The sequence below is a fragment of the Rhizophagus irregularis genome, chromosome 6, assembly GCF_026210795.1.
Source record: "Rhizophagus irregularis chromosome 6, complete sequence".
In the NCBI taxonomy this organism is placed as follows: Eukaryota; Fungi; Glomeromycota; class Glomeromycetes; order Glomerales; family Glomeraceae; genus Rhizophagus; species Rhizophagus irregularis.
Genome location: NC_089434.1, coordinates 2,615,918 through 2,637,129, shown reverse-complemented (window position 1 = coordinate 2,637,129; position 21,212 = coordinate 2,615,918). Strand labels below are relative to the sequence as shown.

At 30.3% G+C, this 21,212-nt stretch overlaps 5 protein-coding genes across 6 annotated transcripts; 2 read left to right on the top strand and 3 right to left on the bottom strand.

Moving 5' to 3' along the window:
• Positions 1–1,884: 1,884 nt before the first annotated feature.
• Positions 1,885–2,259, bottom strand: OCT59_026304 (uncharacterized protein; the record flags this gene model as incomplete). Its single annotated transcript, XM_025324835.1, has 1 exon — positions 1,885–2,259. The coding sequence occupies one exon, from the start codon at positions 2,257–2,259 to the stop codon at positions 1,885–1,887; it is 375 nt and encodes a 124-aa protein (XP_025184268.1).
• A 920-nt stretch (positions 2,260–3,179) lies between these two features.
• On the bottom strand, positions 3,180–6,571 carry OCT59_026303 (uncharacterized protein; the record flags this gene model as incomplete). Of its 2 annotated transcripts, XM_066143096.1 has the most annotated exons (8): positions 3,180–3,382; positions 3,602–3,814; positions 3,891–4,008; positions 4,125–4,258; positions 4,424–4,721; positions 4,923–5,122; positions 5,474–5,844; positions 5,919–6,571. In XM_066143096.1, 8 exons carry the CDS (start codon positions 6,569–6,571, stop codon positions 3,180–3,182), a joined length of 2,190 nt encoding a protein of 729 aa, XP_065992649.1. The 2 variants fall into 2 exon arrangements, with proteins under 2 accessions (XP_065992649.1, XP_065992650.1); XM_066143097.1 differs by lacking the exons at positions 3,180–3,382; positions 3,602–3,814; positions 3,891–4,008; ... (1 more) ...; positions 4,424–4,721; positions 4,923–5,122 and having other exon boundaries at positions 5,451–5,844.
• A 2,222-nt stretch (positions 6,572–8,793) lies between these two features.
• Positions 8,794–9,917, bottom strand: OCT59_026302 (uncharacterized protein; the record flags this gene model as incomplete). Its single annotated transcript, XM_066143095.1, has 7 exons — positions 8,794–8,842; positions 8,917–8,955; positions 9,041–9,090; positions 9,173–9,229; positions 9,313–9,360; positions 9,560–9,599; positions 9,841–9,917. 7 exons carry the CDS (start codon positions 9,915–9,917, stop codon positions 8,794–8,796), a joined length of 360 nt encoding a protein of 119 aa, XP_065992648.1.
• A 5,300-nt stretch (positions 9,918–15,217) lies between these two features.
• OCT59_026301 (uncharacterized protein) lies at positions 15,218–16,664 on the top strand (the record flags this gene model as incomplete). Its single annotated transcript, XM_066143093.1, has 8 exons — positions 15,218–15,221; positions 15,371–15,459; positions 15,541–15,641; positions 15,740–15,840; positions 15,911–16,085; positions 16,163–16,284; positions 16,358–16,380; positions 16,452–16,664. The coding sequence occupies 8 exons, from the start codon at positions 15,218–15,220 to the stop codon at positions 16,662–16,664; spliced, it is 828 nt and encodes a 275-aa protein (XP_065992647.1).
• Positions 16,665–17,346: 682 nt separating this feature from the next.
• On the top strand, positions 17,347–20,491 carry OCT59_026300 (uncharacterized protein; the record flags this gene model as incomplete). Its single annotated transcript, XM_066143092.1, has 12 exons — positions 17,347–17,392; positions 17,459–17,536; positions 17,593–17,642; positions 18,007–18,096; positions 18,163–18,419; positions 18,490–18,588; positions 18,664–18,817; positions 18,883–18,998; positions 19,064–19,195; positions 19,372–19,436; positions 19,507–19,677; positions 19,747–20,491. The coding sequence occupies 12 exons, from the start codon at positions 17,347–17,349 to the stop codon at positions 19,938–19,940; spliced, it is 1,452 nt and encodes a 483-aa protein (XP_065992646.1). The 3' UTR covers positions 19,941–20,491.
• Positions 20,492–21,212: the final 721 nt, after the last annotated feature.

Sequence of the window (21,212 nt, the reverse complement as noted above, 5' to 3'; positions counted from 1 at the left end):
AGAAATACAACAGACATGAAAATTCATTGAAATGCCGCCCAGGTGAAGGCATACCATGTATGTTTGAATAGTTTTTTAAAAATAAAAATACATCACGTTGTCATCACCATCTGCCACCCGATAGTAAATAAAAAGGAATCGCCTTATTATATTTAATCTCAACGAAACGTTAATATATTTTTGCTTGATTTAGATTTTATTTCTACTTAACTTTCAAACTGCGATAGCTCTTGCCATGATATTTTATCCTTGTTTCTTCTTCCAAAATACGATAATTCTCATTACGAAAGTTTATATTTTATTAATCTTATAATTATCATTATAAAACATTAATTAAAACTTAGGCGAACCATAAGTATATTCAAAAATAACTTCTAATAATTAATATTTTATTGAGTTCCACTGACCTATTGAATTCCACCTATATTTATATATTTTGAAATTTAATTTTACTACCCTAAAATTATAAAAGTACACTAAAATAACCTGTTCTTTCTTTCTAATATACTTTCTTTTATGTGCTATCTTTTATGTGCCATCTGTTATTCTTTAAAAAAAAATAATCTTTCAAATATTACATCGTAAAGAATAGAGCTTCGAACAGGTTAGCCAAATTCAAGTAACCTAACCTGACCTGACCTGAAATTCAAGTCAGGTATGAAGATTGACATGACCTGATTGACCTGTTGACCTGAAACTATTGATTCTACTATATAATAAAAGTGAGTTGCAATATTGTGATTCACTTTTTTATATTAATTCTATATAAAAAAAGTGAGTTGCGGTATTGCGATTCACTTTTTTATATTGATTTTATATAATAAAAGTGAGTTGTGATATTGCGATTCACTTTTTTATATTAATTTATATAATAAAAGTGAGTTGAAATATTGCGATTCACTTTTTTATCTTGATTTTATATAATAAAAGTGAATTGTGATATCGCAACTCACTTTTTTTATATTAATTCTATATAAAAAAAAGTGAATTGCAGTATTGGGATTTACTTTTTTATATGATTTTAATATAAAAATGTTGAATCACAATATTTTAAGAAAAACGTTGTGAAAACATTTTTTTCATAATATTATATTAAAAAAATGTTTTGTACCATTTTTTTTTGATATTTCAATAATAACATTGCGAAAACATTTTTTTCATAATGTTATATTAAAAAAATGTTTTGCAATATTTTTTTTCAATGTTTTATTAAAAAACGTTGCAAAAACGTTTTTTTTATAATATTATATTAAAAAAAAAAGTTTTGTACCATTTTTTTTCAATACTTTAATAAAAATAGTCCTGAAATTTTTCAGATTTCAGGTCAGGTTAAGTTAAATAGACAACCTGATATAACCTAAACTAACCTGACCTAATCCATTCAGAACTCTAGTAAAGAAATATTCTATTGTAAAGAAAAATAATCAAATGTTCCCAACTTATAATCTATCTTTTGTAGCTTATAATTACTCCTCAGTCCTAATTGTTCCTATTAATAAACTTGATAAACCTGTTATTACAGTATATCAGAATTTTCCTATTGACGAGCTCGATAAACTGGTTATCATGTCGTGATTGATCAACTTCTTAATTAATCTATCTGATCTTCATTAATCATTCAATAAACATTACATCATGTAGATTATTTCTTTTCCTAAATGTTTATCCTTTTCGGCTAATTATTTATCCAATTAAAGATGTTAGCCGTAATTCAAAAAAGTGTCATAATACAAAATTTTATATGCTGTAATTAATTAAGGCTATAAAAATCTTATAGCCGTAATTCAAATTTTTTAAAAAATAATTAAGGCTAACATCTTTATATCTAATCATGTGACTTTCTATTATGTGATCTTCTGTTCAGTGTATTATTTATCTATTTCATTAAGTTCGATGTCCATGGTTACAATGTGCTATATCATAATTAACTTCAATACAATTCATATTTTTTGGAGCTCTTCCAGTATTTCCATATATATGTTCTTCAATGCCATGTTCTCGTAAATGTTGTATAATCGTATCTAAATATTTATAACTGGCTCCAATAAGATTTTTATATGTTGTACAGCAAATTGGAAGATTATTATTAAAACAATAATTAAAATGCACATATTTTCTATTACTTTCATTAACTTTTCTAGTATTTTCATTTTTTTTGAAAATCATGAGTTGGCCTTTGACAACCATATTCTTTATATTTTTATCCAGGCTTTCAAATTCTGCTCGACGTTTAAGAAATCGTTCATAACCAATTTTCATAAAATAGGATTGATTAGAAGAATGGCATGAATACTTCCCTTTTTAAAAAAATTCTTTAACCTTTAATTTCAAATTATCGTATATTTTATCTTCAATATAACTATCAAAACTTTTTCAAATTCTAAATTATTTAAATTAAAATTATTATCAAAATCTGATGTTATTTTATCATCATTATCGTTATTCAGTATAACAATCAGTGGTCATGTCAGGATAAGGCGATTCACTTGTCGATCACTAATTGAAATTTTGTGTAACACTAATAATCAAAAATGAATGGTCTAATGCAACGTGATATTGGCTCAAATAATTAACGAAAGAACCTTAAGAACTTTTCAATTTAGAGGTTTCTGGTTATCTATTCCAACACTTTTTTTTATAGTATGACATTTATACAAAAACTTTACATATGGTCAACTTTTCCTTATTTTTTTTGATTTCAACCCAAGATGCAAGTTTATACGATTTCCAAATTCTGTATTAAGTGCATGATTACACGTATTTTTTTAAGTGCAATCGAAATGTTTAGACATAAAAAGGTGGTTAGGATAGTAACTTTAAAGGCAAATAGCAAATTTTTATTTTATCGACTAGTTAACCTATAGGAATTGCATTTGTTCTTTATATTATTATAACAAACTAAATAAAAAAAACGATAATAACTGATAATGATTGATTTTAGCGGTTTGCAAATGCAAACTGTTTATTTATCACTGCCCAATATTTACAATTTTTCACAATTCCTTGTTCTTATGATAATTCCACCACTCTCGCACCTTTTTAACAGTCCAAACTTCTGACAATTTCTCACGAACGGAACCAATAGCATCTTCCGGAAGGTAATTTTTATATATTTTTAGTGCACAAAGAATTGCTGTCTCATTTTCGGTAGTTCGATGTCTGGCACCTGCTATTTTTCTTCATTTGGATTGTGGTTCGATGGTTAGTGACGTTTCATTTAAATCTTTTACTACAGGCTGTGTAAGTTCTGGAATCATTATTTTTCTCTTCTCAGCCTTTTTCTTACTATTATAATCTTTCACCTTCGTTCTAACAACTCCTATTGTCCTTCTACCTTGTGGATTTCTATCTTCTGTCTTTAGAACTTCTTGCCGGTATATTGCTTTAATTCATTTTAAACCATTTAGATAACAATTAAACAGTCTACTAAGCCCTTCCTTATGCATTTCTGTGGGTGTATATTCTTGGAATAGTTGGTGTGATAAGGGGTCAGACATTCCAAAACCCGTTATGAAGTCATTCACGAGCTCTCATAAAGATTTCTTGTGTGACTTTATAGCCCGTTCACTATATGAAACTGCATAATCATTAAGGTACTCACTCATTAACAGGTCTATCCTTTCTCTTTCGTCCTGAGAAGACTTTATCTGATCTCTAAGGTTCTTCTCATCAATTATATTTCCATAAACATTTTGTTTGATAAACCTTACGCCAAACGTTTTCAGAGCTTCGTCAAAGCCAAAACAAACATGCCGTGAATCTTCATTAACATCGCGGGGAATTTTAAAGGTGCCACAATAATTTAATCTTTCTTCTAATTTAATTTAAGAATTTGCGCATGACGTTAAGATAATGGGCTATAGCTGTCGTATAGTTGGATTTCGCTGCACTTGCGTAAAGTGAAGCCGCTGCAGATAAAGAATTTCGTTGCAGACCAAAGTTTCCTATGCGCATTCCCATCCAATGCACTTTCCAGATACCAGCCCATTTATAGTATAAGTACCATATCTTTTTATTGTAATAAAGTAAGTTTTACATAATTATAAATAAATAATAAAATAAATAAAATACAATATAATTAATTGGTAATATAAAATAAAGGTATACTATACTTTGAGACAAACATGAGCATCATTTTCATCATCTATTATATCTGAAAGTGATATTCCAATTTTTTTTATGTAAATATTGATTGCTATCCCCACTGCCACCCATAAAAGATCCAATACTCGTGCAGTTGACCGATAATTGACTGCAGCTTATAATTTGTCCAAGAAATGAACGCCCAAACATGACGCCAAATTTAATAATCCGTAACTAGAGAATAGGACTATCAAAACTGAACAAAAGTCCTTCAACGTGTGCCATTGGCCCAAGTGAGGTCTTATATTTGGCCATTTCTCCCGGCATTTGATTAACCTACGAAAGATCGCCTCATCTGCTATGATATCTAAAAAGGAATGATTGTTCATCGCAAAGTCCTCCTTATACATTTCAGAAACATGCAAAATTTCTTCGTCAGAATTCGGATTGGCTCCTGGCTCTAATATTACAACATTGGGAGAAGGACCAAGACATTCTGGGTCTAATTTAGTAAGTAAAACGCGCTTGATAGTTTCCCCATCAAAATTTGTCTTGTAAATTAATTCACCTTCAATTTCTTTGAAATCTAACAAATCAAAAATAACCTTTTGAAACATATTTAACGTTTCATCAATACTCTAATTCATCCCGAATAATGAAGTATTAGGAGTTAACTCGATGACTTGTTCAGGACTAGTTTCTATTTCGACTGGCAATTGGGCTTGAAAGGCCATTCTCAGAGTGGCATGTGAGTTACCACGCGTAACATCATATATATTACCGAACTTGAAACTCTTCTCTTTAAAATCGATGTTATCGATGATTGCTAAATTTCACACATTGTTAGCGCGAATTAAACGGTTTGATGGATTCGATTCTTCCATTCGGATTTTTGCAAGTTTTTGTTCGTGTCTGTCACTATGAGAACTTACGTGACAAACTGTTAACAACTGTTGAAAAGAACCCAGTAATCTTGGCATACGACTAAGGCTAGCTAAAACTTGAGATAACCAAATTTTCAAATGAGGAAAAGCTAGTCCTAATAACATCGACGTAATAATGTTACAGTTTTCATTATCAGTTCAGAAATTACAGTTTTTGGTAACTTGTGACATTTTTTTCGTTGCCAGTTGCATACTATTATCATTTTTTGATATAATTCATCAATTACTCCAAAGAAGAAATCATTTAAAAACTTGGGAAACCCATCGTAATATTCTTGAATAGTTTGCGGAGATTCTAAGGCAGATGCTCTTGAATTGACATATGATCAAGAATTCCATAATTTTTGTCCAAATGTACAACCAAATTCCTGTATCAATCAATCAAAAAATTATTCATTCGCATCTTTTTTTTACCGTGAGTTTTCATGAAGAAAAAGAGAGTATACCTGCCTCAAAATCTTCTATTTCTAATTTTTTTTCGATTTCTTTCTTTTCAATTTCTTTTTTTTCAAGTTCTTTTTCTTTGATTTCTAATTTTTTTTCAATTTCTTGTTTTTTAGAAAATTCAATAAAAAGAGTCTTTATCATAAACAAACTGGGAGGTTCATTTAGGGTAGTTGAGATAAGAGTAGTAATAGTAGAATTGGAACTGAACATTAGGTCGGCAAAGGGAAGAAGGGCTTCGAAAGCTTTAGTTAATATTTTTTGATTTTTTTCTTTGTCATTTCCTGTTTGTGCGATATTAATTAACCAGTTACCCAAATACTCTAACCCTTTTGCTGTATCATCAGCATGTAATGTAGTACATGTTATCCCACTTTTTCCTCTCCCAGAATGATGATGAATATGACTACCCAAATTTTCGTAATACCAGTAACACACACTTTTTACCACGGATTAATGTCATCAAAAGCCCGTTTACACACTGGTAGACAATCTCGTAGCGCCTCACATGTATACTGTCCAATACATGGAACTTGAATATTTTGTTTATTTAAATGCCAAGAATGTAATGTGCATCCTGCGCCCCGAGAAAAAAAAGTAATATATTTATTACAAGAAATGCATCGTCTCCATTGAATAATTCCTTGATTAAAATCTTTCAATTGTTTATTTCGTGATTGATGTAGATACTTATTATCAAATTGGAAATGAGTATTACATACTCCTAATCTTATTAAAACTCCATCAACTTCATTGATTGCATCTCTGTCGACTTGCCATGTTCCAAACAAATTTCGTAATTGTCTTAGTTTCGTTGATTCCCCACATCGTTGAACTTCACCCTTAATAAAATCGATAACTACATATGGTGTAAGTTCAGTGTGTTCTAAATTATCTATAACTTCATCATGTTCAAATGTTTCACAATCATTTTTCTTTTTTTTTTCAGGGTCTTCAAAATGTATATCACTAGTATTATCAAGTGTTTCATTTAACATTTCACGTCCAAACTCGTCATTACTGCTTATTTCATCGTTGTATTCTTCTAAAAAGTCTATAGAAGGCAAGGGTGTGGAAATTTCATATTTTTGTTCTGACATTAATGATTTCCTTTGACAAAAAATAGTCAAAATAAATTGTAGAGATGCAAGTTACTGACATTCTTTTTTGTCCGTAAGGAGACAAAAATATCTACTTAAGGTCTTCACGTTTTGCATAACATAGTGTTACAGACCACGTTGAAACAACACTTTTACGTTAAAATACAATTGAAGTTTGGCCATTTTTCGCTTCGTAAAAATACGCTCCTAATAAAAGTTTCTCAATATTTATCCAATAATGATAAAACTTAATATAATATAACTTCGAAATAGCACTAAGTCACATGTAAATTTTTAGTGTACTTTATTATGTAAGATTTTTTATTTAACCAAAAAAACGGTTTTACAAAAATGTATTAATATAAATGTAGAACCTTTAATTAAATCAACTTCCCATACCGATCCCTGCTGATCCCTGACATGACCACTGATTGATAATATTAGATTCTTTTTTATCTTCAGAATCTTCAGAATTTGAATATTCAATGAAAAATGTATTGTCTAGGTTAGGGATCGGAAAAGATTCGATTAAAATCGAAACTATCGAAAATCGATAAGAATCGATTTTAAATCGAATCTCGAATAAAAATCGAATCTACTTATTGTGGTGCAGTTTCGTTAATTTGACCGTAAATTAAAATTAACCTTAATAATAAATATTGCTAATAAATAACCTATAAAATTCTCCTTATATAAAAATATCAAAATAAAATATCGTATAATGATAGGAAAAATAGATGTGTAGAATAGCATATAGTATACTGTATGTTATATTACTTAAATCAGAAAGTGTTACCCACGAAAGTTATTGAAATTGATAAATGAACCATTTACATCAAGAAAATTTTGTTGTTGTTGTTGAAATTGAGTGTGCGAATTATCGTTAGTGTAGGGATCGGAAAAGATTCGATTAAAATCGAAACTATCGAAAATCGATAAGAATCGATTTTAAATCGAATCTCGAATAAAAATCGAATCTACTTATTGTGGCGCAGTTTCGTTAATTTGACCGTAAATTATTATTTGTTCATAATAGTTAATTTTGGCCAACACTAGTCGAAAAAGGACAATTCGGCCTAAATTTGACCAGGTCGAATATAGGTCGAATAATGGTCTAACCTGTGTCAAATTGAGGTCGAATTTTCGGGCGCATTTAGGGTGCCAATCGTCCCAAATTCGGACTAATTATTCGACCATTATTTAGGTTTAAATTGACCAATATTCGACCTTAAAACTTTAAGCCGAATTATGGTCTAATAACAACCCATTTATTTATGAATTTATTTTGATTTTTTTTATCAAATTTATTAAATAAATGTATTTATTAATGCTTAAATACTTTATAATTATATTATTATTATTGCATCTATCTAATTTACAAAAAATATTGCTAATTCAAATACAATTCCACAATTACATGATTCATGTATTCGTATATACGAATCTTTGATTGTTCTTTAGCAATCCACCCGAACCTATAAAAAAAAGAGAAGAACGGTTAGTAACCGTTCATAATATTAAAAAAAAATAAGAAAAAAAACCAAGATTCGTACTTACTTACGAATCTTTGGTTTTTTCCGTTCTTCAGAAGACACCTGAGACACCCGGCACCTAAAAAGAAAAGAAAAGAACGGTTATTAGTAACCGTTCATAATAATATTAAAAAAAAATCAAAAAAATAAACCAAGATTCGTACTTACGAATCTTGGTTCTTCTTTTCCCGAAGGTCGGAAGCCCACTCCACCCGATCCTAAAAAAGAAAGAACGGTTATTAGTAACCGTTCATTAATATTGAAAAAAAAATCAAAAAAAAATAAACCAAGATTCGTACTTATGAATCTTGGTTCCTCTTTCCCAAAGGTCAGAAGCCCACCCGATCCTAAAAAAGAAAGAACGGTTATTAGTAACCGTTCGTAATATTAAAAAAAAAAATTAAAAAAATAAACCAAGATTCGTACTTACGAATCTTGGTTCTTCTTTTCCGAAGGTCGGAAGCCCACTCCACCCGATCCTAAAAAAAGAAAGAACGGTTATTAGTAACCGTTCATTAATATTAAAAAAAAAAATTAAAAAAATTAAACCAAGATTCGTACTTACGAATCTTGGTTTTTCCCACACAAAAGCCCGCCCGAAACCTAAAAAAAGAAAGGAACGGTTAGTAAACCGTTCCAAAATGATAAAAAAAAATAAAAATAAAAAATATATAAAGATTCGTACTGTACTTACGAATCTTTATCTTTGGGTTTTCGTTCTTCGGAAGCCCACCCGAACCTAAAAAAAGAAAGAATGGTTAGTAAACCATTCGTAATAATAATAAATAAAAAAGATTAAAGATTCGTACTTACGAATCTTTGGGTTTTCGTTCTTCGGAAGCCCACCCGATCCTAAAAAAAGAAAAGAACGGTTATTAGTAAACCGTTCATATATTAAAAAAAAAAACAAAAAAATTAAACCAAGATTCGTACTTACTTACGAATCTTGGTTTCTTGGTTTTCCTTTCTTCGGAAGCCCACCAGATCCTAAAAAAAGAAAGAACGGTTATTAGTAACCGTTCGTAATATTTTTTTTAAAAACAATAAAAAAAAAATCCAAGATTCTTACGAATCTTTGGAGATTTCCCGTTCTTCGGAACACGGAAGCCCACCCGAACGGCCGAACCTATAAAAAATAAAAGAACGGTTATTAGTAACTGTTCGTAATATTTTTTTTAAAAAAAATAAAAAAAAATCCAAGATTCTTACGAATCTTGGAATTTTCCCGTTCTTCGGAACACGGAAGCCCATCCGATCCTAAAAAAAAAGAAAAAGAACGGTTATTAGTAACCGTTCATAATATTAAAAAAAAATAAAAAAAATAAGATTCGTACGTGAATCTTTTGGGTTTTCGTTCTTCGAAGCCTCCCGAACCTATAAAAAAATACAAGAACGGTTAGTAAACCGTTCGTAATAATAAAAAAATAACAAAAATAAATTAAAGATTCGTACTTACAAATCTTTGGGTTTTCCGTTCTTCGGAAGCCCACCCGAACCTAAAAAAAGAAAGAACGGTTAGTAAACCGTTCATAACGATAATATTTAAAAAAAACAAAAAAAAAAAAAATATTTGATTCGTAATACAATACTTACGAATCTTAAAATACTCTTTCGGAAATCCATCTCCTTTCGTTTTACCCTTCCCTTCGTTTTCGTTTTCTTTCGTTTTCCCCTTTCGTTTCACCCTTTCGTTTTCCCCTTTCGTTTTCCCCCTTTCGTTTTCCCCTTTCGTTTTACCCTTTCGTTTTACCCTTTTGTTTTCCCCCTTTCGTTTTCCCTTTCTTTTCCCCTTCGTTTTCCCCCTTCTTTTCCATTTTCCTTTTCCTTTCGTTTTACCCTATCCCACGTTTTTTTTTCGTTTTTAGCTTCCCTTTCGTTTTTAACCCCTTTCCTCGTTTTTAGCTTCCCCTTTCGTTTTTAGCTTCTTTCGTTTTTAGCTTCCCTTTCGTTTTTGTAGCTTTCGTTTTTAGCCCTCGTTTTTAAATTTTTCCCTTTCGTTTTTGGCTTCTTTCGTTTTTAGCTTCCCTTCGTTTTTAGCTTCCCTTTCTGTTTTTAGCTTCCCCTTTCATTTTCTTCCCCTTTCGTTTTTTCGCTTCCCCTTTCTTTTTATTTTTTCGCTTCCCGTTTTCGCCCACCTTTTTCGTTTTTTTCGCTTCCCCTCTCGTTTTCTCTTCCCCTTTCGTTTTCACTTCCCTCGAAATCTATAAAAAAACAAGAACGGCTGGTAAACCGTTCTATAATATTAAAAAAATCCACTATTCGTAATAATACTTACGAATCTCAGTCACGTCTTGATCTACAAAAGCAAAAAACGAAAACGTTAGTAAAACGTTTCGTTAAAAAACAACAAAATAAAATTTGAAGGTATATATATACCTTCGAAATAGGAAGTCCGGCCTTCTAAATGGGCGTCTTGACCTACAAAAGAAAAAAAAAACTGAGGGACGAAGGGAAAGGGGAAAGGGGAAAAGGATAAGAAAAGTAAAGGGACGAAGGGAAGTAAAAGGAGGAAAGAGGAACGAAGGGAAAGGGGAAGGGGAAGAAAGAAAATTAAAAAAGTTTAAAAAAGAATGCAATAAGATGATCCTTTTTTAAACTTTTAATACGCGTAACGCGTAACGCGTAACGTTTATTCAACAAGGTTGAATATATGTCTAATCGTAGATCATTACTAATTGAAGTCGAATTTTTTAATTTTAGTCGAATATAGGCCGAATTGTATTAAGGCCGAATGTTCCTTTTTCGACTAGTGCAAATTCATAATTCCGCCCGCGAATCACGTGACGGAACACAAACTTCCTAAAAAGGAAATTTTATCTCCCAATAAAATTCAAGTTGCTATCGCACAAGGTTGTACAAATTTCCAAAAAAGGAATTTTGTTCATCGATCACTGTAATTTTTCGTAATCACGTGATATGTGTTTAAACACACCTATTATAAATAGTATAAAAAAAAATCGGTATTTGCGAAATGATTAATCGCGATTAATCGATTTTAATAACGATTCTAATAATGGGAATCGATTCCAATTCCTAGTCTAGGTCTTCTAAAGCAGTTAAAACTGTGTCATTTAAAGTTGCCTGCCGAAACTAAAAAGGAAATTCTGAAAGGTTTTGGCCAATCAAATCAAAAGCTGAAAATGCCAAAATTAGGCCGGAACTCGGTCTTAATTTTGGCCAAAATTAAAATTCGGCCAAAATCATGACATTGTGTCACGTGATATTACACAAATTTCCAAAAAAAGGAAATTTTGTTTTCCAGTAAAATCAAAGAAATATGTCGCACAAATATTACACAAAATTCCATAAAAGGAAATTTACGTGTCAATCATTATTCTGGCCAGAATTATAGTATTAATGTTGGCTAATAGTTTCGGCTAAATTTCGGCCTTTCAGTAAAAGTTTCGGCATTGTATAATTTTGGCAAATTTACTTTTAATTGCCTAAACTTTCGGTTTTAAAAAAGTTTCAGGCTTGGCTTAAACTACTTGATTTCGGCAAGCAACCTTAGTGTCATTATCATTAAAATTAATACCATATTTCATATTTTTTATTAAAAATAAAAAAAATGATTTTACGATATTTCTGATATTTTTTAATAACAGTACAATGAAAAAAAACTTAAATTACGGGTCTTTTTACTAAATATATTTGATGGAAAAATATACCTCCATTGTAACCAGGTAATCGCATAATATAGAGGAATAATATACAGAATGAAAGATCACGTGATAAAAAGTCATATAATTGGATAAATAATTAGCTAAAAAGGATAAACATTTAAGAAGAGAAATGATCTACATGACGTAATGCTTATTGGATGATTAATGAAGATCAAATAGAGTAAATAGGAAGTTGATCGATTGCGGCTTAGCAACAAGTTTATCAAGTTCATCAATAGGAATAATTAGGAGAAGTAATTATAAGCTACAAGAGATAGATTATAAGAATAACACATGAAAATAGAAAATAGTGAATTAAAAAGAACACGTAAGATAAAAATACATAAAATAATATTAGAAAAACGAAAAGATAATATGATATGAAAGATAATATGAAAAGATAATACAAAAAGATAATATGAAAAGATAATACAAAAAGATAATATGAAAAGATAATACAAAAAGATAATATGAAAAGATAATACAAAAAGATAATATGAAAAGATAATACAAAAAGATAATATGAAAAGATAATACAAAAAGATAATATGAAAAGATAATACAAAAAAATATAAGCCACAAAAGATAATATGAAAAGATAATACAAAAAGACGGCATATAAAAAGAAAGGATAATACATTAAAGACAGAACATAGAAAGATGACATATAAAATAGCATATAAAATAGCATATTAGAAAAAGATTGTATATAAAAGATAGCATATTAAAAAGGTAACATAAAAAGAACATAAAAGATAGTATATAAAAAGATGAAAAATAACACATAAAATAAAAAATAGTATATAAAATAGTAAAATAGCATGTAAAATAGAAAAAATAATATATATATAAGTTGATTTGTTTACCTTTAATTAAAACATTGATTTTGTTATATTTTTATTATACAAAATACTATATACAGTAAATTGGGGGTGAGTATTAAAAAACTTTTATTTAATGTTATTATACTATAAGTTGGTAAATATTTCTTTTAAATTAATAATTCTTAGTACTTACTATATATATTAAAAATTTGTATCTTAACTTTAAACATAAATATCTCCAGATCTAATGATCCAATCGGCAAGCTCTTTTTTCGCTCATATAGACCAGATCAAGGACTTTCTGAAGAGCCTAAATTTATAAAAAACGGATTAGTGGATCCCAAGATATTTGCATTTAAGCATGTTAAAAAATTCATACCTCAACTTTAAATGTAAATATTTCTGGATCTAATGATTCAATCGGCGAGCTCTTTTTTCGCCTATAAAGTCCAGAACAAGGGCTTTTCAATGAGCCTAAAATTATAAAAAACGGATTAGTGAATCTTGATATATTTGCATCTAAAGATGGTAATACAAATTCCGACATAAAATAATTATTTTTATTGTTTGAAAATATCTATTATGATAATGGGTTGATCACCTTTAGTTCATTGGTTAGTCTGTGAGTCCCCTCATGAAGCCTGAGTATGGTGAGGTCACAGGTTCAATTTCGCTGATCATGGAAATTAAAAGAATTTTACTGCAGACATTACTACCAATAGTATGAAAGTACAGGGATTGAACTGCATCATGGTAAATTAGTATGTACCGGTCGGTGGCATATTTCAACAAAGGGTTATGGTATCCTCCTAGCGTTCCCTATGAGGCCATTGGGAAGCCTATTGTCCTGTCTGGATGGTTACTGCTTGCATACCATCTGGGTGAGCTCTTGTCTTGGTGGTCACTCTACAATACCACTAAGTTATACAGAACTTTACTGTGGGGGTTTACTACGCTAGATGGTCTAAAATAGATGGTAAAGTCTCAAGTGCAATGTCTTAGCAGTAGTTTACCTTCTAATAGGTTTAGGCTGATTGGAGACGTTCATAGGCTCACAGGTATATAAGGTTCTAAGGTAAAGTTCGATTCCTGCGAATGACGTCTTGGTGAGTGATCTCTCGGAATCTGGGTTGGTTACTTATAATAAAGGAAGGATCCCAGTACCCTTAGTAGCTTACTGTTCTGATAGTCACTGCTATACTACTGGGGGACTTACAACTATGGTAAGCTGATACAGTAATTGCAGCCTGTAGTGGACTTTAAGTGAGGCCATATTAGTAGTCTTAGTATTGCAGTACCTCTAAGCTAACTATCATGGAAGGACTTCTAGATGTCTGCTCCATTATATCTGCCATACGTGGGTGGTTGCTCACTTCTGACAGGTGCTAGTAGGTAGCATAACTGTGTTAGAAACCCTGCTGCACTACGATCCATTCTTGTGTGGGTATAAACTTGGATCGTCTTCCCAGTGTGGTATATAGGGGGTAGGAAGGATGAACATCCGGTTACTTCTAAATAATTAGAGTAGGTTGTTTGGTTATCTGTTGCTTAACGATAGGAGTATATTACTGCAACTGGAGTTGTAATGCTCCCTTCACATAGCTTTGGTGAGCCGGTTATGCTGATATCTCCTAAAACATAAAAAAAAAAAAAAAAAAAATCTATTATGATACCATCTTTTATATGATATTTTTATTATACTTTTATAAACATTTATAACTATTCTTTTATAGCACTTGTATATATAGAAATACATAATCATCCATCCCAACACTTGAAAGGATTCCTTCTGAAATTAAGAATAACTTAGAATCTTTAATTATTCAAGCTATTCAACAAGATGATAATGTTACTTCAAGATCAATATTATCAGGTATAAAATATTAATAAGATTATTATTTATTATTATCAATTAATAATTAATTTAGTTTTGATATCTATATCTATACTATATAATAATTGTTTTTGTGTGTAACCATAATGTTTAGACTACACTGTATAAATAAATTTGAATTGCGTAATATCACTTCCATTGGGCACTTTATCACGTGACATTACACGAACTTCCAAAAAAGAAATTTTGCTTCCCACAAAAATAGGGAATTTTAGTTTCACAAATACTCTAAAAAAGGAAATTTTGCTTTCCAGTTCCCACAAAAATAGGAAATTTTAGTTTCACAAATACTCCAAAAAAGGAAATTTCTGCACTGATTATATAATTCTGGCCAGAATTAATTGTTACACACTTTTTTTATATGTATGTATACCATTGCAAAGCAACGGATTAACGGCTAGTATTAAACTAATAGAAAATCTATTCAGTACTTATTTTAATAAAGAAATATTGGCAGAAGTTTATGTTTCTTTCAATAATATAGACAAGTTATGATACTTAGTAAGAAAAGCATACAAGATTTTGCATCCTTTTGGACAAGGAGTTATAGGAATTTATCATGATATATTAAATCCCAAATCAGATTTAATAAATTATGTTTGCAAAATTGGTAAATTTTTTAAAATTTTATTACATTATTCAAATAATGGCCAAGTAATTATTACTTGTATGCTTGATAATCAGGCTAAAAAATTAATTACACTTGATTATTTTCAAATTAATGTCAGTTTTAAATGAGTAAATGGAGAGATAAATGAATTTAAAATTAACATGTATAATTCCAAACATCACCTGAATAAGTAAAATTTTTATTTAAATTAATCCCATCATGCATTATAAATGATATACATTAATGATGTTACTAACCATAGTTTTTTTTTTTTAAGTATTGTCATTTTGTCGTATATTTACTAATGTTTTTACTGCTGAAGGGTATCATAGGTTATTCTCATCTTTATTCCAAATAATTCGTGAAGTAAGTGGTCAATCTATTCAATTTTGACATATTCATGGAAGTGGTATTGGATGTATTCTGGCTGATTTGGACGCTGCACAGGCTAAGGGGTTAGGATTAGCATTATATGATTTGGATCACGAAAAAAGTTGGGAAACACACTTGACATTTATTTTGAAAACATGCCTTGTACACTTTGAAAGGTATTTATAAATTTATTGAATAGTTATCTCTTTTACTTTTAATTTAATTAATTAATTTTTTTTTTAAAAAATTTATTTCATAAAACATTTACTATAAGCACGAAAAATTTAATACGACAAATTCCTAATGCAACTAGTAAAGAACAAGTTCATGATCTTCTGCAACAAATAGAAGATACAAATGATGAAGGAATAAAAGGTATATTATTTATTTATTTTAGAAGTTTAAAAGAATTAATATAAATTTTTAAAAATGTTTTTTCTTATAGAATGGTTGAATTATTATCGACAATCATATGTTTTATCTTCTTTAAATAAATACGTTTCAAATGTTGATCATGAGATTTGGAATAAAAGTGGATCAGATACTAATAATGCTGAAGCGGCCCATTTCATGGCTAACAGAGAAGGAAAGCAATTGAAGTTATTATCAGCCATTTTAAAGTTAGTTTAAGTTTTTTTAATTACCAAATTACATTTAATATTATGAATATTATGTATTAATTATAAATAATTTAAAGAGGAAAAAGGTACGATGCAAGGTGTTATACAACGATTGAAGTTCATGACAAAAATGGAGTACCTTATACTCATAGAGACAAAAGTGATGTTAAGAGATTACAAAATTCAATTGTACGCAAAAGTAAGTAAAAACATTATTTATCAATTAATTTATTTATTTATAAAAATTTTTAAAATTTTTTTATAATATATAGCATCTCGTATTCAAAAGAATAAAGTAAATTACCCAAGTCATCAAAAAAAAGAAAATTATCATCTTCTAATAGTAGAACACCTATTAGATCAAAGAAAAATCATGAAAGAGCTGAAAATATTTTATCAGACAATGAAGAAGAAACATTTTCTAAAGAGATTCATAAAAAAAATCTCGAGTTAGAACTTAAAGAGAAGGAAATTATATTAAGGGAGCGTGAAATTAAAGCACGAGTAGCTGAGGCTGAAGCACAAATGATGGAAGCTAAAGCCGAAGCATTAGAAATAGAAAATCAACAAAAATGTTAAAAAAAAATATATTTAGTTTTTTTTGTTAAATTTATAATAATACGTTTATAAATCATAATAAAGAAAATATAAATTGCGTTTACAGTTCTAATACATGAAAAAAATTTTTTTTTAAAAAAAAATCAAAAACGTGAAGTAGTCAGTAGGGATTTTTTTTTATAAAAATTTCCGAATTCAATGTATAGTCACGTGAAATTTTATTTTCATACATACATACGTTTTCTCTAATTATATAATTTAATAAAAAAGTATGTATGTATGAAAAGTACACCGTATACCATACATTGACCACCATACATACATACATAGGAATCCATACAGTACATGTTTCCGTCACACCTGTTACGCGTGTATACAGTGCATCGTGAAAAATTTTCATGCAAAAATAAGTCTTGTCCAATGGATTTCGGTGGATGATTAAACCAATCATATTTAAGGAGGGTCTAGGATAAGAAGCCTGAACCCCGGGGGTCTAGAATAAGAAACCTGAACCGGGGGTCTAGGATAAGGACGCTCCTTATTTATATAGGCGGTTTACCATAAAAAATTTACTATCACGTGACGGTGAAAATATTCATCACAGGCATCACACCCAACCCACCGCGTTTTCACTGTTTAAGAGATTATCAGTAACTGATAAATAGATTATTTTGTTATTCTCCAAGCTACGAGACAATTGAAAATGACTTTTACCGACGACAAACTCCTTGCAGCCCTGTACTATCCGGGTAAGCTCTGTTTTTCATCATTATTATTAGGAGAGTAACTTTAGTCTTCTTATTACTGTCTTTCAGAATACTGGAACCGTAACCCAGCCTCATGGGGGAGTATAAGTGATTGGGACATTTATTACATCAATCAAGTTCCTGGATGTAGTAAAGGACAAGCGCACAGAACACTGGGTTTTGAACTCAAAGTCCTCCTTCAGCATTTACGGGACGGAAGCTGAAAGCGGCTGCTTTAGAGAAATCATTACAAGTTAAGAACGCTTTCTTTACTATGTCTACCACGCCCGGCAGTTGTTAACTGAGCGATCTTATCGCACAAGGCAAGATGTTTCTTGCCTGAAGTGGGAAGTGTGTTATGGTGATGGATCTCATAGGTCCATCATAGCATGCGCTGGTATCATATATAGGCCAACCCATACCCTGCAGTTGCTAACTGAGCGATCTTATCGCACAAGACAAGATGTTTCTTGCCTGAAGTGGGAAGTGTGCTATGATGGTGGATCTCATAGGTTCCATCATATCATGCGTGGCTAGGCAATCACTATTATTTTCACTAGAATTGTGGTAAAGATTCCGTAGTTAATTTCTTTATATATATATATATCATTCATTAGAATTGCGATAAAGATCCTGCAAACTTAATATTATGGAAGGAACATTGCTCAAACTTAGCAACTCTTGCAATCGAGGATCGAGTTAATAAAGTAAGTACTGTTTTCGATGTTATATCGTGGTATGATGTTTATATTTTCTTCTTGATCTACTATTAGCGCGAGATCCAGATTTTTGCTGTAAAAGAAGTAATCTTTCAATACAAATCTAAGCATGTATTAGTAGATCATATTTCAGAAAGTGTTACCTCTACAACACCAGCTGTTAAATCATCATTTGCCGACTTTCAAGATGATTACAACGAGGAGGGGGAAAAGTTAACCAAAGAGCTTCAGGATAAGAAAGTCAAAGAAATTGAAAGTGACGAATCATTAGATGAATTCACTTTTCAAGACAGAGAATTATTTACACAAAGGTAAGAGTCTTTGTTGCCTTTGCACAAGCCCTGATTTTGTAGAATTCGCCTTACCGTCTTCTGAATATAGATTTCAGTCAATGAAGAGTTATAAAAAGTGGAAGCTCAGCACAGGAACATATGTGGAAGATGTCTTGTACAATCTAGGGAAAAAATGCAGATATCATAAGTAAGAGCCGTGATAACACTGTGGTGCACAATCAAGAATGTGATCGCTAATCAACCTAAATTTCGTTTGTTTTAGTCTTGTCCATTCCTTCATAATTGATCCTGGAGACAAGTTTGTTCAGTCTGGATTCACTTCTGATGAGATAACAGAGATTCGCGAAACAAAATCCATGTATGAATTACCAAAAATAGATGATGACTTGCTGGAATATATCGATTCTTTTGCAAAGGTAATTTGTGAATGATGCCATTCCAATCGTCTAGCATCTTTATGACAAACTAGTTCTCTTTACAGGATTCAACAAAAGATATACGCAAAGCACTTTATTCTTCACACCCTCGACTTTGCGAAAATTACAATCCTCATGTTGATTTCCCATACGAACATGTAAGAACCACAGTGTCTGATTGGTAAGTGATGAACTCTTATAGTTCATATCTTACTCCTTACTTATCAATAAATAAATATTTTTCAGGGTTCGTTTGCTAGAAATGGAGCCAAATCCGTTAACAAGTACACAAGATTTACCAGAAAGTTGGTTCCGAATAAATGTTTGGAGGACAATTGATATAGCCTTTTCGGATGTACCCTTTGTGTTTTTCGTCGGGTGAGTAAAAGAGTAACTGTTATAATATTATTCTTAAATAGATTTGCAGGCAAAAATACCCGAAATTTTCATAGTATGTAGGCTATATGGAAGTATTTAAAGTAGATATAAGCATTCATCTAGCTTAATTAAGAACCATTTAAGGGATCATTTATTACTTTATATTTTTTACATAGAGGCGAAAAAGCTGGACTAGCGACCAAAGATAGGAAAAATCGTGGCAGAACCCTTAGCAACATAGGTCCAATGCAACGGAAGTCTATAGGAAAAAAAGGAGACGGTTACGTTCGGTCGTTTGGTTGATTGGGCAGCATCCGATGCTGGATCGAAATGGGAAGGAGAACAAGGGACAAAGACTATAAAGGAATGCGGTTTATCTTTGCCAAAAGTTTTAAAAGACATATTTATTAGTCTAGCACGCAAGGTAGACTTTGACGAAGACAAGATGCGTAAAATCAACATCCCGGGATTTATTCACGCAGGTTTGTATGTATTGATACGTTTTTGGAATTGAACTTGATCGAAATTACTAACGCTCGGAATTTATGTAGGAGCTAATTTAATCAAGACTAACCTTGATTGTCCAAAAGGATATGTATGTCGATATATGAGAGAAGCACCATTGGAAATATATGCCGATGTAAAACAATTTAGCAGAACATTGGATGCTCTGGTCTCCATTATTTATGCCAAGGTAAACTTCCATTCTGATTGTTATATTTTTAACTTTAACAAGTTAAATTGATCATCATTTTTCTGTAGCTCAAAATTTTAAATACAATGGAGATAGTAAATTATACAACAAACTCATCTGATAATCTGAAGAGATGGAAAAATCCACGAAGAGCTGAAAAATTTGATATTCCTGATTGTCATTACACGCCTAAAAAAAGAAAAGTTGTCTAACACATCTGTGACGAATATATTGGATAAGAATTTGAATATATGAATACATAATTAGCATCTCCATTAAATATCTTGTACATAGTCTAGAATAAAAAATATTTTTTTTATTAATCAACAATAATTAATTAATGGATAAATCTAATTGTAACAGCCTGTTACGCGTCTTATTTGTAACAACCCCAATTTTATCCAATTAAAATTTAAGATCAGGCGTAATGTAAACAAAAACAAAAGATCAGTCGTGTAACTAAGACAAAAGAATTTTTCAAGAAACTGCTTATAACTTAAAATTTTGTCTATGAAACTGTCTTAAATACATTAAGTAAAAGTTTTCCAAATTAAATTTTGCATATAAAAATTTTATTTGTAAAACACATTAAATTTATTATTAAAAAAAAATAAAAAAAAGGATGTTACAAATAAGATATGTAACAGGCTGTTACAAATACATTTTTTCTTTTTATAATTACTTGACGAGAGACACGTTTATTAGACGAAATTTTATTTTATGAAAAGATTCTTTTGTAGTATTTTTATTATAATTACTTGTCAAAAAACAAGTCGAAATTCATTTTACAATAAAAATTTTTGTTAATGATTATGCACTGAATATAAACAATGTAAACAAAGTATAAAATTTGAATTAAAAAATAATGTTTTTTACTATTTGGCAAAATTGTGTCAATTTATATGACCAATCGGCAAAATTTACTGAACGACCTTAAAGGAACAAGTTTTCGTATAACAATCGGTATAAGTCAATTTTTCACCAAAAGACTGAATGAGTTTTTGTTTAACAATCAGTATCAGTCGATTTGTAATTGATTTTACCGATTTTTGCCATTGGTCAAAAAATGTGACGAATCACATGACCAATCAGCAAAAATTATGCCAAAAACTTTTAACGGTCAAAAGTTTTGATTTTGACCAGTGTATTATTGTAAAAAAGATCTTTTTTCTTTCTATATGCTGATTCTTCATATAACAGATAATGAAAATACTTAAACTTCAATTTTTTTCTAATCTGGTATTAATCTAGCACAGCTAATCTTATAATTTGGTATGTAAAATTTTAGATAAATTTTGAATTTTTTCAATGTAATATGTATAA